The 21,008-nt window shown below is 33.8% G+C and overlaps 2 protein-coding genes across 2 annotated transcripts; one reads left to right on the plus strand and one right to left on the minus strand.

Annotated features, from left to right (window-relative positions):
• Positions 1-3,702: 3,702 nt before the first annotated feature.
• On the minus strand, positions 3,703-11,505 carry LOC107840183 (zinc finger protein-like 1 homolog). The gene is made up of 9 exons (XM_016683946.2): positions 11,063-11,505; positions 10,668-10,748; positions 9,779-9,899; positions 9,582-9,676; positions 7,748-7,819; positions 5,943-6,206; positions 5,726-5,834; positions 4,624-4,810; positions 3,703-4,183 (listed from the first exon to the last, which is right to left on the minus strand). Exons 1-9 carry the CDS (start codon positions 11,084-11,086, stop codon positions 4,102-4,104), a joined length of 1,035 nt encoding a protein of 344 aa, XP_016539432.2. The 5' UTR covers positions 11,087-11,505; the 3' UTR covers positions 3,703-4,101.
• Positions 11,506-15,287: 3,782 nt separating this feature from the next.
• Positions 15,288-20,563, plus strand: LOC107840184 (mitotic checkpoint protein BUB3.1). Its single transcript, XM_016683947.2, has 9 exons — positions 15,288-15,650; positions 15,790-15,920; positions 16,326-16,408; positions 17,172-17,438; positions 18,309-18,384; positions 19,169-19,249; positions 19,857-19,935; positions 20,025-20,125; positions 20,230-20,563. The coding sequence occupies exons 1-9, from the start codon at positions 15,534-15,536 to the stop codon at positions 20,315-20,317; spliced, it is 1,023 nt and encodes a 340-aa protein (XP_016539433.1). The 5' UTR covers positions 15,288-15,533; the 3' UTR covers positions 20,318-20,563.
• Positions 20,564-21,008: the final 445 nt, after the last annotated feature.

Raw genomic sequence — 21,008 nt, forward strand, 5'->3', positions numbered from 1 at the left:
ATTTGACAATAATTTCTGAAGAATTTTATAAAAGTCATGTATTTTTTAAAAACAAATTATGATCTATTTTAATTAAGAATGGAATCAATGGAATTATAATAATTTTTAAGTTTAATTAAATGTATATTTGGGGTCATTCTTAATATTGTTCCATCTTCTTAAATTTGTGTAGGTTCGATATAAAAAATTTCATACTAGAGTCCTATTGGAAATCAAAAAATTACAGACTTAAAATAATATTAAGAATTTTCAAGCCGTTATAGTATTCAATTTAATATTATTAACGTGACATACACGTGACATACACTAGGCCTTAGAGGTCGTTTGATTGGTGGGGAAGAGATAGTAGTCATCGATCATATCCGATGAGATTATATAATCATGCATTTTGTAATGGGTGTTATTTACTCTCAAAATCATTTTAGCCTACTATATCTTATACTATAAATAGTGAAATAAGTTATATCATATAAAAAATAAAATAAGATAATTAATCTCACAGTATATCTTTATTTATCCCGTCTCACCGATCAAACAACCTCTTAGTGTAATTTAACTGAATAAAACATGCATGTAGTAACTAATGTTTTATATTTCATTATGAAAATTTACATATGGGTATTACTATAAAAAATTTGTGTTAGTGAGGATTTAAACTCCAATGAATATTGCACTGGAGAGCTAAACATTTCAAGAAGACTGACGTGTGCCGGCCATTGCACGATGTACTTAAATATTCCTTCACATCCAATGATCATACTAATTAAAAAAAAAAACATGCACAATACATTTTCTGTATTTTAAAAATCGAAAGCCCGCCCACACGAGTTTAACAGATTAATTAATATTTCTATGGATTCTTTAGATTAAGGGAGTCGATAATAAGAGTAAAATAAGAGTTGTATCTGGCAGTTAGACCTTCATTAATTATGAGCTCGTAGAACTAAACAGATCATTGGGACATTTAAATTCGTAGTTGATTTAACGCAAATATCAAATATCTAATGAAAAATAACTTTTTACCTATTTTAGAACTAAATAAAGGCCAATGTATTGGCCTATTTTTATTCTTGGAGAATTATATAGCACATGTGCATTGATGTATCAATTATATATATTAGGGTTGTACATCATTCTTTTCAGAGCTTACTTGTAAAGTTACACTATGAGTGTAGTTGTAAAAACAAGAAACACACATGCTATTTTAAAAAATCTTAGTATAGTGATTTAATAAATCTTCGACTGCTTAAAGCTCTCGCTATGCACAGAACTTGGAGAAGTATCGAACCACAAAATATTTTTCAGGAAAAAATGCAAATCATTAGGAAACAAAGAAAAATAAAACACAATTAGAGTGGCGGCCTGCACGTCTGCAAATATCTCCATGGTTTGGTTTCATTAAATCTAGTGCTTTATTTTTCTTTTTGACAAAGGAAAAAGGAATAGTTCCCAAAAATCAAGCATAATGCATTATTATTATTATTATTTTATTTTTAAGGGGGGGAGGGGGGGGGGGGGCGCTCAATCATTGCAAACTAGAATAAATTGCAAGTCCAGTTGTACAACTATGTAATAATACTAATATTTCTTTTGAAAAACAATATCTATATATACGATATCAATTAAAAAATATGTAAAGTTAACATCAATTAATCTGGAAAAGTATACGTCACTGCAGTTGGAAAACTATTAAAACACAATTTTGATTTTTCGAAAGTGGACAGCAGATTTGGAGTACCGTCTTTTCATATTTTGCTCATTGAATCAAATCAAAGGTTCCAAATGGTCATTACACAAATTAATCAACTTGCATGAAGAGGCTTAAAATAATTGTATTAATTAATCTAGGATTATGATTTATTTTCTTTAATATCTTGAAAATACATTTCAAAGCCTTAGTCGCTGGAAGAAGTTCTGCTGGAGGGTAAGAAGCCAGTAGAATTTTTAAAATAATTTAAATAAAATCATTACCACACTCCACAATCATATTTTTTCAAAAAGAAAAAGTACATATAGTGTAATTTTTCACGATAAATGTCAATTGGCTCTCCAACAAGGGTAACTTCAACACAAGAGCAGTGGCGGAGCATTACATAGTTTAGATAAGAAAACTTCCTTTACGTATACACTATATATGTTGAATCTCTTTAGTGAAAACTCTGACTCTATCACTATGTTGGAAATAATTAAAAGTACACGAACAAAAGATAAAAAGAAACCTACAATCTCAAAACTCATTGAATTATGGAGTAGACTTTTCAAAGATTCTAGATCAAGCTGGTGAGGAGGATGTTGAGAAGTAGTTTAAACATTTCTTCAAGGTTTAATTTATGTATAAGAATAAGATAATATGGTTTGAAGATGTCGATCAATTTTCATCCTTGTAATGATTTGAATTCTTTAATTTCAGACACATAATTTCATTGGTCTAAACAAATATTTAGAACTTAAGTCACATAAGATTTTGCAACATAAAAGGGTTGTTCATGTTTCATGCGACGAGGCTACCCTAAATTTTTTTGAGTTGCCTTTTGGCTCCATTACCTTTTGAGGGGGTAGGTACCTAGCTACTTACATATAAATCCATATTAATAATCTTTTTTTTCTTTTACTCAATGTTTGGTGATCTCGAATAATCTAAATTTGTGTCATATTAGGCATTATTAAAAGGGCAAACGTTTTCTTTGAGATTTTTTTTCTATTCGTGTGCTTGAACCTGAAATCTCTAATTAATAGTTAATAGTGGAGGCATCATCTGCTCTAACAACTACGCTACCACTTGATTGCATTTGAAATTTAGACTACTAAAATATATACTCATATTTATATGAGTTTTAAAATAGAAATTGGTGTGGTTTGAGAAATGGAGAATTGCCAAATGCGGCGAAGCGTAGAAACATTATCTGTATATTTGATCTAATTGTAACGACGTGATTGATATAAATATATGCCAACTAACCCTATTAGTAATGTTTCTTATTATAAAATGCACTGAAAACCATTTCCCCTTCAACTAAAATAAACAATTATCTGTTTGATAGAAGCATTGAAGATGAAAATAAAAGTTTTTAGATGTGCTTTTATAACAAAATGCTTGTTTAGAACTGAATGATGTATACTTCTTAATGACTTAATCTGTAATAATATACGAGAGTTTATTATTGCAAAGATTTTTAATCCTAAATCAACTAAAAATCTAATTACTCAATTCACTTTCACTTTCCGATGAATCGTCAAAATTTCAACCATTAATACTGAACAGATTCAGGCGATTCATCAGGAGTTGGAGTTGTGGCCGAAATAACTTAACTTGCACGGACACTTTTAAGTCGTACATAATAACTACACGTATTGCCTGAAAATACTTGGATCACCATCTTTCTGTCAAAGGTTAAAAAATCAGGAGCAGCAGAATCTAAACCTTGATGAAAGTTGGCTTTACATTCCATACGTCATATTCAGTTGATTTCATGGTTACTGACAGACATTTTTGACATGATTAGAAGATGAAAATGAAAAGAAAACAACACATATCAGGAATGCATTCAGGTACCCTGCAAGGAGTAATTCACAATCGATGCAAGTACTAAAAAAAGTTTCTCAACCTTCAAATAACAGGCATGAAGACTAAACAAGTGATTATCTGGGACGGTAATGTTCCTACTAACAAGAGGAAAACAGAATCACAGGCTTGCACATCCCTTGTTAAATCAAATTCTTCATACTGATCACATGATTTTATCATCTAATCGATTACAAAAACAATGAGGCGATATTATTTCATTTCAGCATGTTACTCCATTAAAATTCCAAACAGAAGTAACTAAAAAAACAAACAAGAAAAAAAGGGGGCGGGGGGAGAAAGGGTTATCAATGAGGTACAGGGGAGCTGGGGAAGCATTACTCGCTGTCATAAGACAAGTTCTCTATAAATCACAGGTTACGAAGAATTTTGAGTTGCACCCAAAACAGTGACATGACGACAACAAAAACTGAGCACGTTCAAGCAGCAGAAGATAAGCTACTCTGTCCGTCCCCTGTTGATAAGTGATGTATAGCCATAACCCAGGCCACCAAAACTTTATGGCCACAAACTTAGTACTATTCATTATCAGCCAGCTCCTCATCTAGACCACTCTGAGCAATTCTATAGTACAGAATACCCATGGTTGCCATGCAAGCCCTGCACATAAGAAAGAAAGAAGTTTCATGTCCACCAGAAACTGAACCTAATAATGACCACGATAATAATACACATAAACAACCTTAACATTGTCATCTGAAAATCTAAGTTTTGTCCTAAATCTACAGCTAATCTTAGGGTGTCGGCTAGCGAACTTCGTGCTTCCAGGAGGTTTTTCATTTTCTCTTTCTAATTCTAATTGTACTTTCTCTTTTGAAGCTGGGTTTATGAACCAGAAATCTTGGGTCAATGGCTAAAACAAAAAAAATCAGCATGGTTTCAACATCTCCTAATCTTCAAAGTATCATTTATCACGCCTTCTGCTTTAACTATTTTCTATTTAAACTACGTACAATAAAGAAGCAGAATTCAACATAATAAATTTGATCAATAAAGGAAGCAATAAAATGAGGAACCCAAGAATAAGAATTAGCATTTACATGATAGCTATAATGAGTAGTAGTTTTCTTGGATCCATCCTTGAAGACTTATGATGGCGCTGACGACCTTCAGCGACTTCATCAGCATTTGATGCATCTTTTCGTGGTGGTGCAGTTACCGGTAGAGTTGGTAAGGAACTCGACCAAAAAGGGAGCAATGATCTCAGAAACTTATGGCGAAATGAACCTGCTGATAAAAGGCATTAGTCTAAAAACAACCACTACACCAGTTGGGTCAGCTACATGAATCTTATATATCTAATCCGCTCTATTTGGGGTATGCCTCATTACCTAGTCAGTAATGCATATTTCAAGACAGGTAATGTTTTGTCTAAAGCTAACAATTTTCTAATCTCAAGCTTAAATTACATTAACATACAAATCTCTGTCTAAATTAAAGACTCCTGAGAAGCACCAGCTTAATGTAATGCACCACAACGACTAAACATAATTCCCAATAAGTCAATATCACTTATATGGACAATGTTCTATGCTAAGAATGTATGGACTACGAGAGATAATAGGTCTTTTCAAGCAACTTTACTCCATGTGATTTAGGTTAAACTGATACCCTTTTAACATAATCAATTAAATTGTAACACAGATCCACTGGTGCATTAGAGGTCTATCTCATCCATCTTTTAAAGATTTAGTTCGACAAATCTCAGTCACAATTCAACAAAAGGAATTCTTATTGTGTTCCCACCTTTGACAAGAAAAGCTCCACGAAAATGCTAGTCAATCATGCTTCCTACTTTTCAAAAAAATCCCAACAGTTTCAAAATGAGGCAGATATATACCAGTTTCAGAATACCAACTGGCAAAACCAACAAAAACAACATACCCAATAGTCCCACAAGTGGCGTCTAGGGAGGTTAAGATGTACACAGACCTTACCCCTACCTTTGCAGGGTAGAGAAGTTATTTCCAACAAACCCTCGGCTCGAAGAACCAAGTGGCAAAACAATCCAAGAAAAATAAAGCAACAATAAGGGAATGGGAAAAAGTTTTAGCTGCAACTTGCAAAGGACTTTCTTTTTCATTTGACTCATGGGAGCTCAGCTAGGAAAGGCATACGCATAACAAAAGGAAGAGAGCTCACCCCTCTTCGTGTACTTTTTCCGCTTTCCATCCTCATCATCAGCAAAGTATGAAACCTCAGAGTTTTGCTTATCTACTTGAGTGTTCTTTCGTGTGGTGGCTCCAGGCAACTAGGAGTGTCATTGTGAATAAGATGTAAATAAACCCAAACAACACACAAAATCAAATCTGCAGTATGTAATACGCCTCTTGCAACATTGAAGAAAAGAGTTGCTTACACCAGAAGGACTTGTGTTTTTCATGAAATTGGTATCGTGATTAGACATAGATGAAGGTGCTGAGGTGGAGCCATCTATCTCCACAATATCCATGCTTGCGGGCCTGGAAGAACCTGTCGCAATTGCAGCAAATCCTTGAGAATCTTTTCCACCAGCTGAAACATGCTTCAACGGATCAGAAGCAAAAGCAGGTGGAGGACCTCGAGGTTCTGTTCCTGGCAGAGTAACAGGATGGTTTCCAAACAAATTCTTCTCCATGCCAGTCTGCAAAGCAGCTAAAGGTCAGCAGCATAGCCTTGGCTGCAAATGGATTCACAACTGGTTTGTTTTTCATCTAACAAGTTACAGCCAAATGGACATGAAATTTAGGTGTGAACCTTGCTAACTCATATTCTTCTGCAGAGACAGAAGGTTCACATGGTAGCCAGTGAATATGATGGCACACAGATATAACAGAATACAAATTGAATATTCAGAGAAAAAGCAGTTAGTACTATATATGGTGAAATGTGGAGGGTGTATTCAAAGGAAACAGAGATAACTAAAAAGTTCATTTTCCATTGTGGTTGACATAAATTGATCAAGATATTTTAATCTAACACTTGTGTGAGAAAATGACTTATGATGTTTATGGGCTAATCAAATAGAAGGTCAAAGTCTACGTCAGTTACTTCAACCAACACACCATCCACCATCATTGCCATATGTCACTTACCTCTATGTCATCCAAACAAAGAAAAGTGATCTAAAGTAGGACTCCAGAGTAAGATATTTTACATGATAAACATTTCAAGTCACAGAAATGACAACACACCGTCAAGCAAAAAAATAGTTCAAAACATGAGATATATTATTTCAAGAGAGAAATAAAGTGGATCGATAATTAAGTTATTGACGAGAGGGTATTTTATGGACAAATTCAAACAGAAAAGCACAAGGGATACTCAAACTTGATTGTGGCTTCTTCTTCTTCTTTTTTGAGAATGGGAAAACACATAAGACAATTTTTCTTAACAACTTAAAAGATAAATGTGGTATTTTACCAGCAGTGCGGTGCCTTCTAATCAAAAGTCCGCCATGCATTTATTACACTATTATTTGACAACCCTTATCAAGAAATTGCGATGCTCCGGAAGATAAAACCTATTTGCTGCTGAATACTACTCCGAGCCCAATGTCATCAGGCCCAACTAATCATAGTCATTACATAAAACTGCTAAAACAAACCTCCACGACCAAAAGGAAAAGTAAACGCAGGAAACTACCAAGGAATTTAAATTGGTGGAGGAGATACAGAATCACAATTTGATTGCTCAACAGCCATCATGTTAATAAAACAATCACCTGTCACAACCATGTAGAAGTGCACTTTAACAAGGAGACAACTAGTAATTCAGAATTTAAGGAGTCAAATACACCAACTGAAAGCGTACAACGGCACAATGAAGGTCCGGAACAAAACAATTGTCAGGTTGTTTGATGCTTCTATAGTAGTCCAAAATATTCTACTTCACATTATATTCTTCCCCAAAGAAGCACATAGACACAAAAGGTTATAGACATTCATTTCAATAATCATTTAAAATAGTATGGCATATTTAGAACAGGAGTCTGAAATATGCATGTGTCAGGATCCTATTCTTCATATACATGATAATCCAATTAACATCATATAATATTCTCAAATGACAAATCAGATAGCAAAGAGAAGCACCTCCATAATCATGACAAAGCAAGAATATCCTAATAAATAAATGGCCCAAAGGGAAAAAAAGGCACTTGCTTGCAACTGACAAAACAATTACCAGCATAATAGCTTCTTTCAACTTTGTATGAAGGCGTGATCCTGAATCTTTAACACTTTTAGGAGGCCATATCTGCATCAACAAAGTACCTCGTGGACATCAATCTTGAATGAGATATGAATTCAACCAAAATAAGTGTAAGGTAAATGAAATATGAATACAACCAAAATAAGTGTAAGGTAATACATCAGAGCAAATCAAAGCACCACTAAGATTTGATGCCAATAGTGAAACACTTCTAACGATCTCAAAATGGTAATTTCTAAACTCATTTTCTTCTACTTATCAATAAAATAATCATCTTTCCCAATAACCGAGAAATTGCCGATGGTCGACGGCGCAAAGTTCACAACTCAGTGAATAATAGGCCTGCCCTCTACCTTTCTCCATTTAAATGAGAACCAGAGTAAACTACACATCACAAGTTGTGCTCTTAGTCTCTTACTACTAGACCAATGCCCTGCGAGCTACATGAAATCATCTTTTAGCTTCTAACTAGAACAAAAATCTATGAGTTAGCAGGTTAACCACAAAAACATAAGGTAGTGACTGCATACAAGTCAACAGACAGAATAAGCCTGAAAGTACCAGCTAGACATCCATCCTAACCTCCTTTAAACAACAAACACTCATGAATTCATTGAGAAATAGACTAGAGAATGATGGAATATATATTTTCTTCTTTTTTCTTGGTTCTTTCTTCTTCTACTTTGTTGAAGTCTTTAAAGAACAGGAACAAAAAGCAGATGCTTACGTACAGAAGTCTCTCTCTACTAATTCAGGTGACTACTACTAAAGCTCTTTGCCGCATAAATTAAATTTTAACAACTCAAGTCAACATCAATCTCAAGGAAAACATATTGTTAAATAACAGTTTAACTCAAAATATTGTAGTTTAATAGTTTTGTACTAGATAATGTCAATAAGAAGTTCATCGGAGACTCGAGTTGTCAAATCCTTTGTCATCTCTTAGGCTTTCACCCTCCGTGATCTTTTTTCATGAACATGTTTATGCTAATATGTTTGCCCAATTCTCTATATCTCTGTTTCTCATTTCTCCTGTTATGTTTGGGAGGGGATAAGTTACAGCATAATCACAAACTATCACAGTATGTGAGGCTCCTTTTCTGGAGGACTCATTATTTCATCACATATGCAGTTATGCATTTACATCTTGGTTAGAGATTTCAACTAATAACATTCCATGGAATTGTAGTGAGTAACCATTTCAGACTATCATTGATATCTGTCATTAGTAATTGTTACATTATGGTGTGAATAACTTGTGATTAAATGAAAAGATAATCAATCTATTCAACAAGAATTCTGGCAAATCGACTAATAAAGATATGTCATCTTTCAATAGGCCACCAACATCACCATCATCTCAGCCTGATTTCTTTAGTAAACATAAAATTGGAAGGCTTTGCATTAATTGCATATACTCAATATACTGACAACGTGTTAATACCTCTTGAGTAATCCTAGCAAAACTATTGCATCTCTGAAATTCACACCTTAATCCATCCATTTCTTTTTTTCCTTTTTATAACTGAAAAATCCCTGAGGACTAACAGCATGCAGTTCAAAACTTAGTGGGTACTGGCCCGACCCTATACCCATATCCACTTAAATAACCGGAATTTATTTGCGCCACGATTCGAACCCCTAATTCACATATTACATGTCATGGGCTTACCACTAGACCAAAGCCCTAGTAGTCTTAAAACATTCATGTTTTCCAGGAAAGTTTCCGGACAGTCAATGTCTTGTGCACAAGAGCAACATAAAATAATAAAATAATTGAATAATAATTGTGGAAGGCAGACTGTACCGAAGTTGAACATGCAGGACACACATAGCCAGCTGGAGCAGTGTGTGGTGGAAAAGATTTTATGTGTGAAACCAAGCAATTTGTATGTATTGCATCTGCAAAAAGCAACCACCAGAGTAACTTATACTGCAAGAGAAGTTATCAACTTATTAAGGGAAGGCATTTTATATATCGCAATGATTAGCAAGATTACATACGCAAGCAACCCAACCGAGTTGTGCCAGCATCAGTTCCCTCTTCAAGCACAGACTGACAATGGCAGCATTTTGGAGGCCAATCATACTCTCCATCTATGACCCACTCTGAATAGGTGCGGATCTGAAATTGGGATTTCATAAAGGAAACACAAAATGATGGAAGATAGAAGAAAGCAAGTACACCTAATTTGCAGCCACATGAAAAACAAAACAGCTTGACAAGAATGAAATAGAAAATAAAAATTGAATTAAAAATGAAGCAAGGTAGATAGCATAATCCATATTCCCAGCAAGAATATTAAATTGATCAGGTCTCAGCAACATTAGTGTACAATATCTGATGGAAACAAAAAATGAACAACCGTGCAAACATATCTTGATCGCCATGAACTTTATTAGTGGATCAATTGAAAACATAAACATCACCATTTACATCAGATATTCAGAATGACTAATCAATCAGCATACTAGTATTCGCTTTGATCAAAATCGTTAATGAGAAAATAGATTGCATTAGCACCTTCTACACCTTCAAGCTATGCTCTCAAACAGCTTTTTCATAATACAATTGGTCATTAGTGATAAATCAAACATATATCTTATGTCAAATAAAAAAGATCTTGCACTCCACAGTTCAAGAGTTCCAGTCTACTTTCTTATTAGGACTGAAAATTGAAAACTATGGTCGGTTCATGCATACAGATCAGTGTAATCATCCGAATGAGGCTCCATCGCTCAGACTACTATCAGTTCACCGATAAGTACAATTCACACGGTGGTACAAATGGAAAATACAGATGTAAGGTCAGCACAAAAACAACAAGCAAATGACTTCCAATACTAACTTAATGCGGTAAAAGACAGAAGAAAATAGCAAGAAATACAATACCACGCATATTTGATGCTCCGGAAAGCATATGCATTCTCCACAAACAGGGACTTTGTGCACAAAACAGTATAATTTAGTTGCCTGCAATCCAACGCAATTTACACTTCAATTAATCGTGGAAAAAAGCACGAGTCAAATTCCCCAACGGGCATGAAACATAGCCATAGCTGATAATATAAAAGTGAAAAAAGCACACTTTTACTGCCTTCATTGATGAATCCGGAAAATCCACATATAAATTATATTTTTAAAAAAAAAGTACTGCTAGCTGAAATTCAGTACAATTACCAATGTAACATCCGATCCGATCAAATTGCAACAGAAGCGCTAAAATTTTCGAAATTACAAATTGTTTGGTCATCTATCGCAGGCGAGAAAGAGAAAGAGAGGAATACCTTGCGACATTTACAGACCACCATTGCATTGGCTAAAGTATCAGTGAAACAGACGAGTTAGGGATCGGGGATTCGATCAACGGCGAATTGTTAGGGTTTGTACTAGGAGGAATTCGAATTGATAAATTAAAAGCAGAATTCAGAGACGGAGACTCCAGTGTGCATAGCGGTAATTAACTGTAGATTTAAGTTTAGTTAAAGGGGGAGTTTACAGATCCGTTTCCATGTTTGGGAGTTGTTGATTAGTTTGATGACGATGGAGGTACCTGCTTACTACTGGATCTGTCGAGTGTGAGCTCCGTTTTGGGCTTTCTTGTGGTACGCAAAACAAGTTTCTGCACGGATTGCCCTTAAAATTGACTCAAAAATTTTGTCTTTGTTTTTTTTATTTAACAAAAATTTATGGATCGAAGTACTCTTATCTATCGAGACCAAATTCGCTCAACATAATTGCGCAGCAAAATAGTTGATTGTTATTTAGGTGTCAAGAGTAAGCCTGGTCAAAATCGAACCGTAATCGTTATTCAATTGTAAAATTAGTTTATTAGTAATGGGTTATCAGATTAATGGTTGGAGAATGGATAAAAAATTTATAATTAATGGTTTATTGGTGCGGGGACGGATCATTCAATTTTCTTATCGGATAAATCGTTAACCCATTAAAAATTATTCTAATTATATTTTTACCTCTAGATATATAAGTATCTTTTGTTAATCTAACATATAAAACTTCATTTATTATTCTATTCACTTCTTAGTTTAAAAAATAACATGTCATTTCTTGTGGCATCTAATCATAAAGTGCAGTCAGACTCTCTAAAATGTAAAGAAAATCTGAAATTAATTCTTAAACCCAAACATAAAATTATTCTTGACAACACAAATGACCGCAATAAAAATGAAACAACCCAAATGTGTCCCTCACAAAGTTTGATATAAAACATAAAAATTCAAATAATATTAAAGTTTTAATTTTATTTTTTTTTGTCAATGCAGTAACTGAAAATGTTTCTACATACATTTTAGGTCTAGAAGAAAATTCTTATTTGATTCGATGTTTTAACCTATTAAATAACTACACAAACAAAATTCAGAAAGACTAAAAGATTGATAAATAGATCAATCATAGTATACAAACAACTTAATCAGTGAAGAAATGGAAGAACTACCAATAAACGCTCCATATTTCATTCTCTCTTAAATTTATTCATCACACCATCCGATAACCGGCCGTTAATTGTTAATCTGATACCGAACCAACCGTTATCTTATTGGGTGGCTAGCAGATTAGTATATTTAAAATCGATAACCAATAATTTGAACCGCTGAGTATAATTATCCAACCTATCCAAACGATAAGCAACCCTAGTCAAGAGCATAACTTATTATGTTTTGGGGGAAAGGACAAAAATGACACTTAAAATTAAAATAATATCCTAAAAATAGCCCCTAAAACTAAAAAATCGGTAAATAGTCATTTCATAGGCTTAACTCGGTTGAAACTAATCTCAAAAAATAGCCAAGTGTTTAATGTCCAATTTAGGGATAATACCCACAAAAATACCTAAAGCTTGACCGGATTACCAGTTGAGCATACTAAACTTTGCGGGGGTCCTATTACCCCCAGCCTTTTTTTTTCGTATTTTAATGGCATATATATGCCACTTGGCACACTGCGTGTAATTCACGCGCATTGAGCGCGTGAAACTGTTAAAAAACGTTAAAAACTCTTCTTCTTTTTTTCCAAACAACCCCTTAATTTTATAATTATTTAAAGTTTTATATTTTTATTTATTTTTTCATTCTTCTTTCTTCTTTTTCTTTTTTGCTCCTTCTTTCTTTCTTCAACAATGGTTGCTCTAATGTCGAATTGAAATTTAATGGAATTCAATGGTTATAATTTAATGGAACTCGCTAATTGAAACTCAATGGATGATTCGGAAGATTCAATCTCGAAAAATCGCTAATTTAATTCCGAGTTCCATTAATGAAAATTGACTCTTCCGAGTTCCACTAACGGAAGATTGAATAGCTTCATATATGAAATTAAATTTTTTGAATCTTCCGAATTTCATTAATGAATTTTTTGAATCTTCTGAGTTCCATTAATGGAAATTGAATCATGAAATTAAATTTTTCGAATCTTTCGAGTTCCATTAATGAATTTTTTGAATCTTCCGAGTTCCATTAATGAAAATTGAATCTTCCATTGAGTTTTCAATTAGCGAGTTTCATTGAATCTTTCATTAATGAAACTCACTAATTGAATCTTTCGAGTTTCAATGAAAAATTAATGGAAGATTCCATTCAATTATTTTTAAAAACTTTCTTCATAAACTTAATGGAATCATTTGGAATATTTAATATGGTTGTAATTGTGAAAAAATGTTGAAAAGTGATAAAATAGAGAAGAAACGACACGTGTACCACACTTTCCACCAAAAAAACTGGGTATACGTTTTGAGGGGGATTAATTCCACTTTAAAAAAGTTTGGGGGAAAATTAATTCCAATTAAAAGTCTGGAGCAAAGTTTCAATATGCTCCACTAAAAATTTAGTTAAACTTCGGGTATTTTCGTGGGTATTATCCCTCCAATTTATAGCTGCATTTGTTGACCAAATAGCGACCAACTTTGGTAAGCTTCTTCTTCTTTTAATTTTCGTTTTTATAGTTGTCGTTTTACTTCTTTTCTTTTCTTCTTTTTTGTTTAGCTTTTTTTCCAGTTTCATTTTTCCTGCTCATTTAGTACAAAAAGAAAAATGCTCTTTATTGTTTAAATAATCAAATATAAGTTTGTAATTATTCTTTTCTAACTAGTTGATGATGCTATTTGTTTTATTTTTATGTTTTTATATAACAATGATATAAATTGCATACACCATAAAAAATTTATTTTGTATAATAACTTTACAATTTATATACCCATTCTATATGACAATTACATAATTTCTATACATTCTATACAATCTTTAGTTGCAATTATTGTATATATTTGCACAGATTTCCTCTGTAAGAGGTGTATTTATGTGGTATATATACCGTATTGATGTGGTATAAAAATGTATTAATCTAGTATAAGAGAGTATCAATTGGGCATAAGGATACTGCATATGCATGTATAGGTTTCCCTTCTCTCTTGTTATAAAAGTATATCAATGTGGTATAAAAGAGTATCAATTGTGTACAAGGGCACGTGCTTGCATAAAATTTTCTTTTTCTTTTTTAAAAAGTGTATCAATGTGGTATAAAAGTGTATCAATTGAGTATAGAGACCGCATGTGTTCAATTGGTCCAAATGACTAAAAAAAAATAAAAAATTACGCCGACTGACTACAGTTATCCACATTTTCAAATTTGGGTCATTTTTTTATTTTTTTTAAATAACCAGGTCCTTTCCCCTTATGTTTTTACAACACAAATAAATACAAATCAATGTCTTGCAAAAAGTTTGTTATTTTGATGTTAGAAGTAATTTTCGATCATTTATTTATTGTTTAAAATTTTGAAGAGTAAAAATTAATATTATCTTAAATAATGGTATTTGTGTGAACTGCGGTACTCAAAATCACTGGATGGGTTGTTATTAAAAAGATCGATTTTATGAAAATTATTAAAATTGTCACTATATTTTAGGAGTTAAAAAATATTTTCTTTAGAAAATAGAGTCAATAGTCTAATATTTGCTCATATATTACTCATTCTTGTCGACCAAACATTAGAAATCAAATGTTTATAGTAACTTACAAAATTTAAATTTCTAGTTTAATATCTTCTCGTAAATAAATTTTAAAATATGCTCACTATCTTTGGAATGTCATCTAAAAGATTCACAAACTATAATTTTAAAAAAGTCATTTACTAAATTAGTTATCACAAAAACAGACAAGTATGAAAATTTCACCAACACAAATGTTTTTAAACAATTAGTCATACTGAAAAGATAGATTCAATTATTTTTTTTTTATTCTTAATAAAAATATTCACGTTAAGATCAATTAATTTGAATTCATATCATAAAAAGTTATCGTTAAATAAAGTGCTCATATCAAAGGGACTTTATTGCATAATTCAAATATTAAAATTTTAATCAAGAATGAAAGACAATGTAACTAACTCGTAGTATGTAATAAAATTATAAAATTGAATATATCTTTTGGAGTTTGAATTTACATCTCATCTTCTCTGAAGTACTAGTAGGCAGCAAAACGGAAATGACGTTGGGCCCTACCTCACTTTTTTTTTTTTTTTTTAAATAGCTTTGCAATATTCTTTTGCCAAAATTTAAAACCCCAAAATCGGTACTTATACTCCTCCCCATCTGGCCCCAATTTGAATTCAAATTCTGGAAGTATTCATCTGACCTTTTTTTCATATTTCAAAATCCCTCTCCCTCCACTCTCTGTGAAACCCTAGTTACTCTATACGCTCCCACAACCTCTACTTAACTCCGAAACAGACGACGGCGATATCATGACGGCGGTGGCGCAGTCTGGCGGTAGAGAGCTCGAAAATCCGCCCAAGGATGGCATTTCCAACCTCGTCTTCTCTAATCACAGTGATCACCTCCTCGTTTCTTCTTGGGATAAGGTTACTCACTTTCTCTCAATTTCTGAATCACCGTGTTTTCATTTGTTTATTTTGAGCAATTCGATAGGTTTTACCATTACATCGTACTAGTTTGAATTGTAATGTGATTTTTAAGTGTAATTGATTTGAATTTTATTAGACGGTTCGATTGTACGATGCAAGTGCTAATGCGTTGAGAGGAGAGTTCATGCACGGAGGTCCAGTGCTTGATTGTTGCTTCCACGATGATTCGTCTGGATTTAGTGCCAGTGCTGATAATACTGTTAGGAGGTAATATGATGATGTTGAGTTTTCTGTTTTACTTAGTGTTTGGATACGGTGTGTAGCTGAATTATCGTGGTTTAATATTGTTTTTCTCTAGGATTTAATATTCTATACTAATGCATTGACTGTCTGGTTACTGCTTAAATTTTTTGGAGAAAATAAAAGTTGTGATAATGTTGGAAATTACTTAATGAACATACACTTTTTCAGTTTCAGTTGATTTCCTGATGATATGTATAGACATTTTGTGTTAAGATCGTGAATGGATATTAAAGTTTGAGTAAGAGTCATCATAGCCATCTATGTCGTATTGATCTTTCTTATTGCTGCATAGTATGTAATTGCTTGAACATTTTCCTTGGTTATATGATACTTAACTTTCTCACTGGAAAATGTTTCCCCTTGCTCTAGGCTTGTTTTCAACTATGGAAGAGAGGATATATTGGGAAGGCATGATGCACCTGTTCGCTGCGTTGAATACTCTTATGCAACTGGTCAGTGTGGATATTCGACATTTACAATTGTTGATTGACAATCTAAGTTGCTTCTTGCTGCTCTAAGATATAGCTTTGTCCTATATTCATTTGAAATATAAGGAGACTGGAAAACATTTCCTGTAAGATAAAAAATTATTTTGTGTGTTCTGCTCTGCACATTTCAGCTTTTAATCAGGCCTCGGTGAAAATTAAAATAATCTTTTATATCTTTTCACATTTCAATTCTTATACTTTTTGATTTTGTTCAATATTATGTTACTCATTGTAAAGCTACCAAAAATGATAGAAATACGTCCGTTACTTTTTTGTAATTACCTTAGCAATTATTTGTCCAGTTTTTGTTTTGGCCTTTTGTGTTTCAATTGAAAACCAAGTCCAGTATATTGGTGGCTTTATAGAAGTTTCTGCAATGGAAATTCGATCACTTCAGTCATGACTCAAGTTCTGCTTGGCTGGATAAAAAAGAAATCTGTATGAATATAACCTACATGTCCATGCACATGCACCTATCTGTTCTCTTTTCCTTTTTATAAACTTATCGCCTCTCTCTTCAAACGTGCCATTGCATACCTCTTACTGTTGTAGTCAAATATTAACCTTATATCATGCATCAGTTAGTATGATCTGGTTTAATTTAGTCCGTGATGATTATGTGTCCTATTAAATGTTGATTGGAAATCTCAGCGATGGCATTGTATTATTTCAGCAGTGAGTATCTTTTGAAAGTTGGCTCACTATGAGATTTTCTTGTGTGGGATAGGACAAGTGATAACTGGTAGCTGGGACAAAACCTTGAAATGCTGGGATCCTAGAGGTGCAAGTGGACAGGAACATACTCTTGTTGGAGCTTATACACAACCAGAGCGTGTTTACTCTCTCTCTCTTGTTGGGAACCGTTTAGTAGTAGCAACTGCTGGAAGACATGTGAATGTCTATGACCTGCGGAACATGAATCAACCTGAACAACGCAGGGAGTCTTCCTTGAAGTATCAGACAAGATGCGTGCGGTGTTATCCCAATGGAACAGGTTTATTCCTTAATCCCTATTTACCACTCCATTTAGATCTTTAATGGCTCAATATTGGACTTACGGTAGCAAGCTTTCTGCTTCTCACTACCTTACAGCTAGTTACAGATAACTCTAATGATTGACACCATATTGGGATCCAGTTTCCTTGAATTGGGCTCAACTATCAATCACCACAACTTTGTGCTTTCATTGGGCATCCACTTTATGCTGTTAACACTTTCAAAGTCAAGTACATTAACAAGCACCAGATGTATCAATTATATTCATCTTTTGGAAATGTCAGTAGTCAAAATAAGATTATTAGTATAGTTCTGCCAGGATTGAACTGTAAACCACCCATATACAGGTTTCAGTAAATGAGCTAATCTGACTCAATAAATTAAAGAGTCTGGACGGTTCTAAATTTGAAATTCACCATATAAGAGACATTTACATCACTATTTGTATGCAAAACCTAAAAAAGGACAACCCGGTGCACTAAAGCTCCTCTATGCGCAAGGTTCGAGGGTGTATTGTATGCAGTCTTACCTTGCATTTCTGCCACCGGCTGTTTCCAAGGCTTGAACTCGTGACCTCCTGGTCACATGGCAACAACTTTACCGGTTACTCCAAGGTTCCCCTTCAAAACCTAGCTACAAACAAATATTCTCTGAAGTCTTTCATGATGAATTTAATTGAATATTTGGAGCGCATTTTTAATGGACCATTTGTTGTAAATTCTTGGCTTAAAGGGAAATTAATTTATTGGATATTGAATGTTAGAGCTTCAACCAAACATTAGTTTCAGATTAAGACTTGTGCTTTCATCAATTTTCTTGTTTCTTTGATGTGTCGCCTAGTTGTTCTCATTGAAAGTGGACTTTGCAGGCTATGCTCTAAGTTCAGTTGAAGGTCGGGTTGCAATGGAATTCTTTGATCTTTCTGAGGCCGGTCAGTCGAAGAAGTATGTAAATCTGCTAACATTCTTTATCCGCATTGTTGTTCCTCTCAAGAGACTTATAGTTTTGTTTCCCTGGCACTTACAAATATTAACCACTTGCATATTTTGGTGCACTTTAGACCTTAAAAATTAACAACAACAACATACCCGGTGTATTCCCACAAGGTATATTGTTGTTGTTGTTGTCTTTGATATCAAACATGAAACTATTGAAGAGGAGTTTAAGCTCTATGCTCTGACGGTGTAAAAAATATGTATACAATCAAAGGTGACTGCGATTAATCTTTATGATAAGCAATAGTAGTGACATATTAAAAATGGTATCCTAACCAGCTACCACAAGTTATACTACATATCCCGTGTATATACTATATAACTTAAATTTGTTGAAGATATAACTCTTTTAGCTCATTATATTGTACAGACAGAAAAAGCAATCTGTTCAAACGGAGAATCATTCTGCAGTCGAGGAAATTGATGTGAAATATGATTTTGAATAGGTCGTTCATGTCTTGTTAACTTATCGCTGGATTGTTTTCTTTTATCTAAGATACTAATTTTAAAGGGACCAATTATATGTTGTGAAATGACGTTTATCAATGTTTGAATGACAAGACAGACATCTATTCCTCCTGAAATTGGAAATAAGAATGGGGAACCATGTTATAGATTAGTTTTTGTAGTAATCTTTTTCCAAAACCCTAAGGATGTGAGGTGATTTTGTAGTGGGCTGTGGAGATCATTTGTCTGTTTGGCATCTATTCATATGTAATGACTTACTGTGCAGATATGCATTTAAATGCCATCGGAAATCTGAAGCTGGAAGGGATATCGTCTACCCTGTAAATGCGATTGCCTTTCACCCTATGTGAGTTCCAACTTCACCTATACTTTCTTTGTCCTGTTTAAATGAATGGAATCATTTCACATTCCTGCAAAATGCTTTTTATGATATTATGAGATGTACTTCCTCAGGGCAGTCTAGTAAGTGTAGTACATGTGTAGTTGTATACTTTCTCCAATCTCATTAAGATGCAGTGGTTTTCTTGCATATCAAAGACTGTACAATGCCTGATGTTTCTTATGTACATCTTATCTGAACCAAAACTTGCTTTTAATTCTGACATTTCAGAATAAGTGGTCTACCCTAAAATATCAGAAGTCTTCAATTAGTCTGTCTTGGATTATGTTAAGAGAGTACATTGCGGCTACCCTAGAATATCTGAAGTCTTCAATTAATCTAAATCTTGGATTTATGTTAACAAAGTACTTTAGCAATGTTTTTTTGTTACTGCTAACATTTCATGTTCTAGCTGCTGATTCCAAAAATTGGTGACTTCCCGTTTCGTGAAAATAAATTTTGAGTTTGCTTCTTTGTTATTGATACGTTTCAGTGTGTGTCACGTGTTTTATTTCATGCTGCTTACTTGATCTTAAATGTTCTTGGATAACAACCCTCTCCACGTGAACTGCAGTTATGGCACTTTTGCCACTGGCGGTTGTGATGGTTATGTTAATGTTTGGGATGGTAACAACAAAAAGAGGTTGTATCAGGTAAATTTGTTCACGTGCCTTTGGTTTCTATCACTCTTTATCTGACTGACTGACTGATATACTGATTGTTTTTACCGGACTACCTGCAGTACCCTAAATATCCTTCCAGCGTTGCAGCATTGTCATTTAGCAGAGATGGTAAACTCTTGGCTGTAGCATCAAGTTATACATTTGAAGAGGGAGAAAAGCCGTAAGAATGGACTTATCTTATCTGACCACTTTTAGTTTGTGAAGTTTCTCGTTATTCCATCTATCACTTTGTCGTGAAGACTTAACTGTGGTTTACCCTTGCAGCCATGAGCCGGATGCCATATTTATCCGCAGTGTAAATGAAGTTGAAGTGAAGCCAAAGCCAAAAGTTGTTCCAAATCCTACCACATAAAAAGCTAGAAGCTCCTCCTCCTCCCCAATCCCTTTCTAGTGATGAATTTGTTATCATATATTTAAAACAAAAAGAGACTTTATCTACTTCGTCTGCAAGTTTGAATTCCAGGACTCCATTCACTTCAATGGAAATCCTAGAGAACAGTTAGAAATTTGTAATTATTCACTTAGCACTTGTACCCTTTTTATGACATTCTGCAGTCATCTTCTAAAAATAGAGCAATAGCATGGTTGCCTTTGTTTCCATTGTTTGTTTAGTGTTTTTAAAATTGCTCTGGGTTCAAATGTTTCGGCAACGAAAAATGTTTTGGCAATCGACCTGTGTGTATTTGTTACACAACAGGCTGAAGACACAATTTATTTATTTTATGTTGAAGCCAAAAACATCTATGTCAGGATTGAAAGCCATTCGAAAGAATAGAGTCTTGAGCCATAAAAAATTCAAGGGAGTGCCATAACTGGGACAGTACAGCTTTGCTTTAACACAATACATTGCATTCACGTAGTCATATTTTCAGTTTACTCTGCACAACCAACCTTTCTTTTCGCAATAATACTTATACATCTGGTACTCCACTACTACCATGGAATACAGCATCAATAATTATTCCCATTTTTCCTTCTCAACTTATTATTCCTTTTACACTATTGAACTTCCTCCTTCCCATTCACTTTATTCCACTTCTTTT

This window comes from Capsicum annuum, chromosome 8 (assembly GCF_002878395.1).
Source record: "Capsicum annuum cultivar UCD-10X-F1 chromosome 8, UCD10Xv1.1, whole genome shotgun sequence".
NCBI classification, from domain to species: domain Eukaryota; kingdom Viridiplantae; phylum Streptophyta; class Magnoliopsida; order Solanales; family Solanaceae; genus Capsicum; species Capsicum annuum.

What these genes read in the sequence shown, in the direction of transcription:
- LOC107840184 (XM_016683947.2), top strand. Translation starts at nt 15,534, where the DNA reads ATGACGGCGGTGGCGCAGTCTGGCGGTAGAGAGCTCGAAAATCCGCCC. An exon ending in GCTGATAATACTGTTAGGAG is followed by an intron (nt 15,921 to 16,325) that starts GTAATATGATGA and finishes CCCTTGCTCTAG; the next exon opens with GCTTGTTTTCAACTATGGAA. An exon ending in GTGTTATCCCAATGGAACAG is followed by an intron (nt 17,439 to 18,308) that starts GTTTATTCCTTA and finishes TGGACTTTGCAG; the next exon opens with GCTATGCTCTAAGTTCAGTT.
- LOC107840183 (XM_016683946.2), bottom strand. Translation starts at nt 11,086, where the DNA reads ATGGTGGTCTGTAAATGTCGCAAG. An exon ending in AACTCGGTTGGGTTGCTTGC is followed by an intron (nt 9,677 to 9,778) that starts GTATGTAATCTT and finishes TGCTTTTTGCAG; the next exon opens with ATGCAATACATACAAATTGC. An exon ending in AAAACACAAGTCCTTCTGGT is followed by an intron (nt 5,835 to 5,942) that starts GTAAGCAACTCT and finishes TGACACTCCTAG; the next exon opens with TTGCCTGGAGCCACCACACG.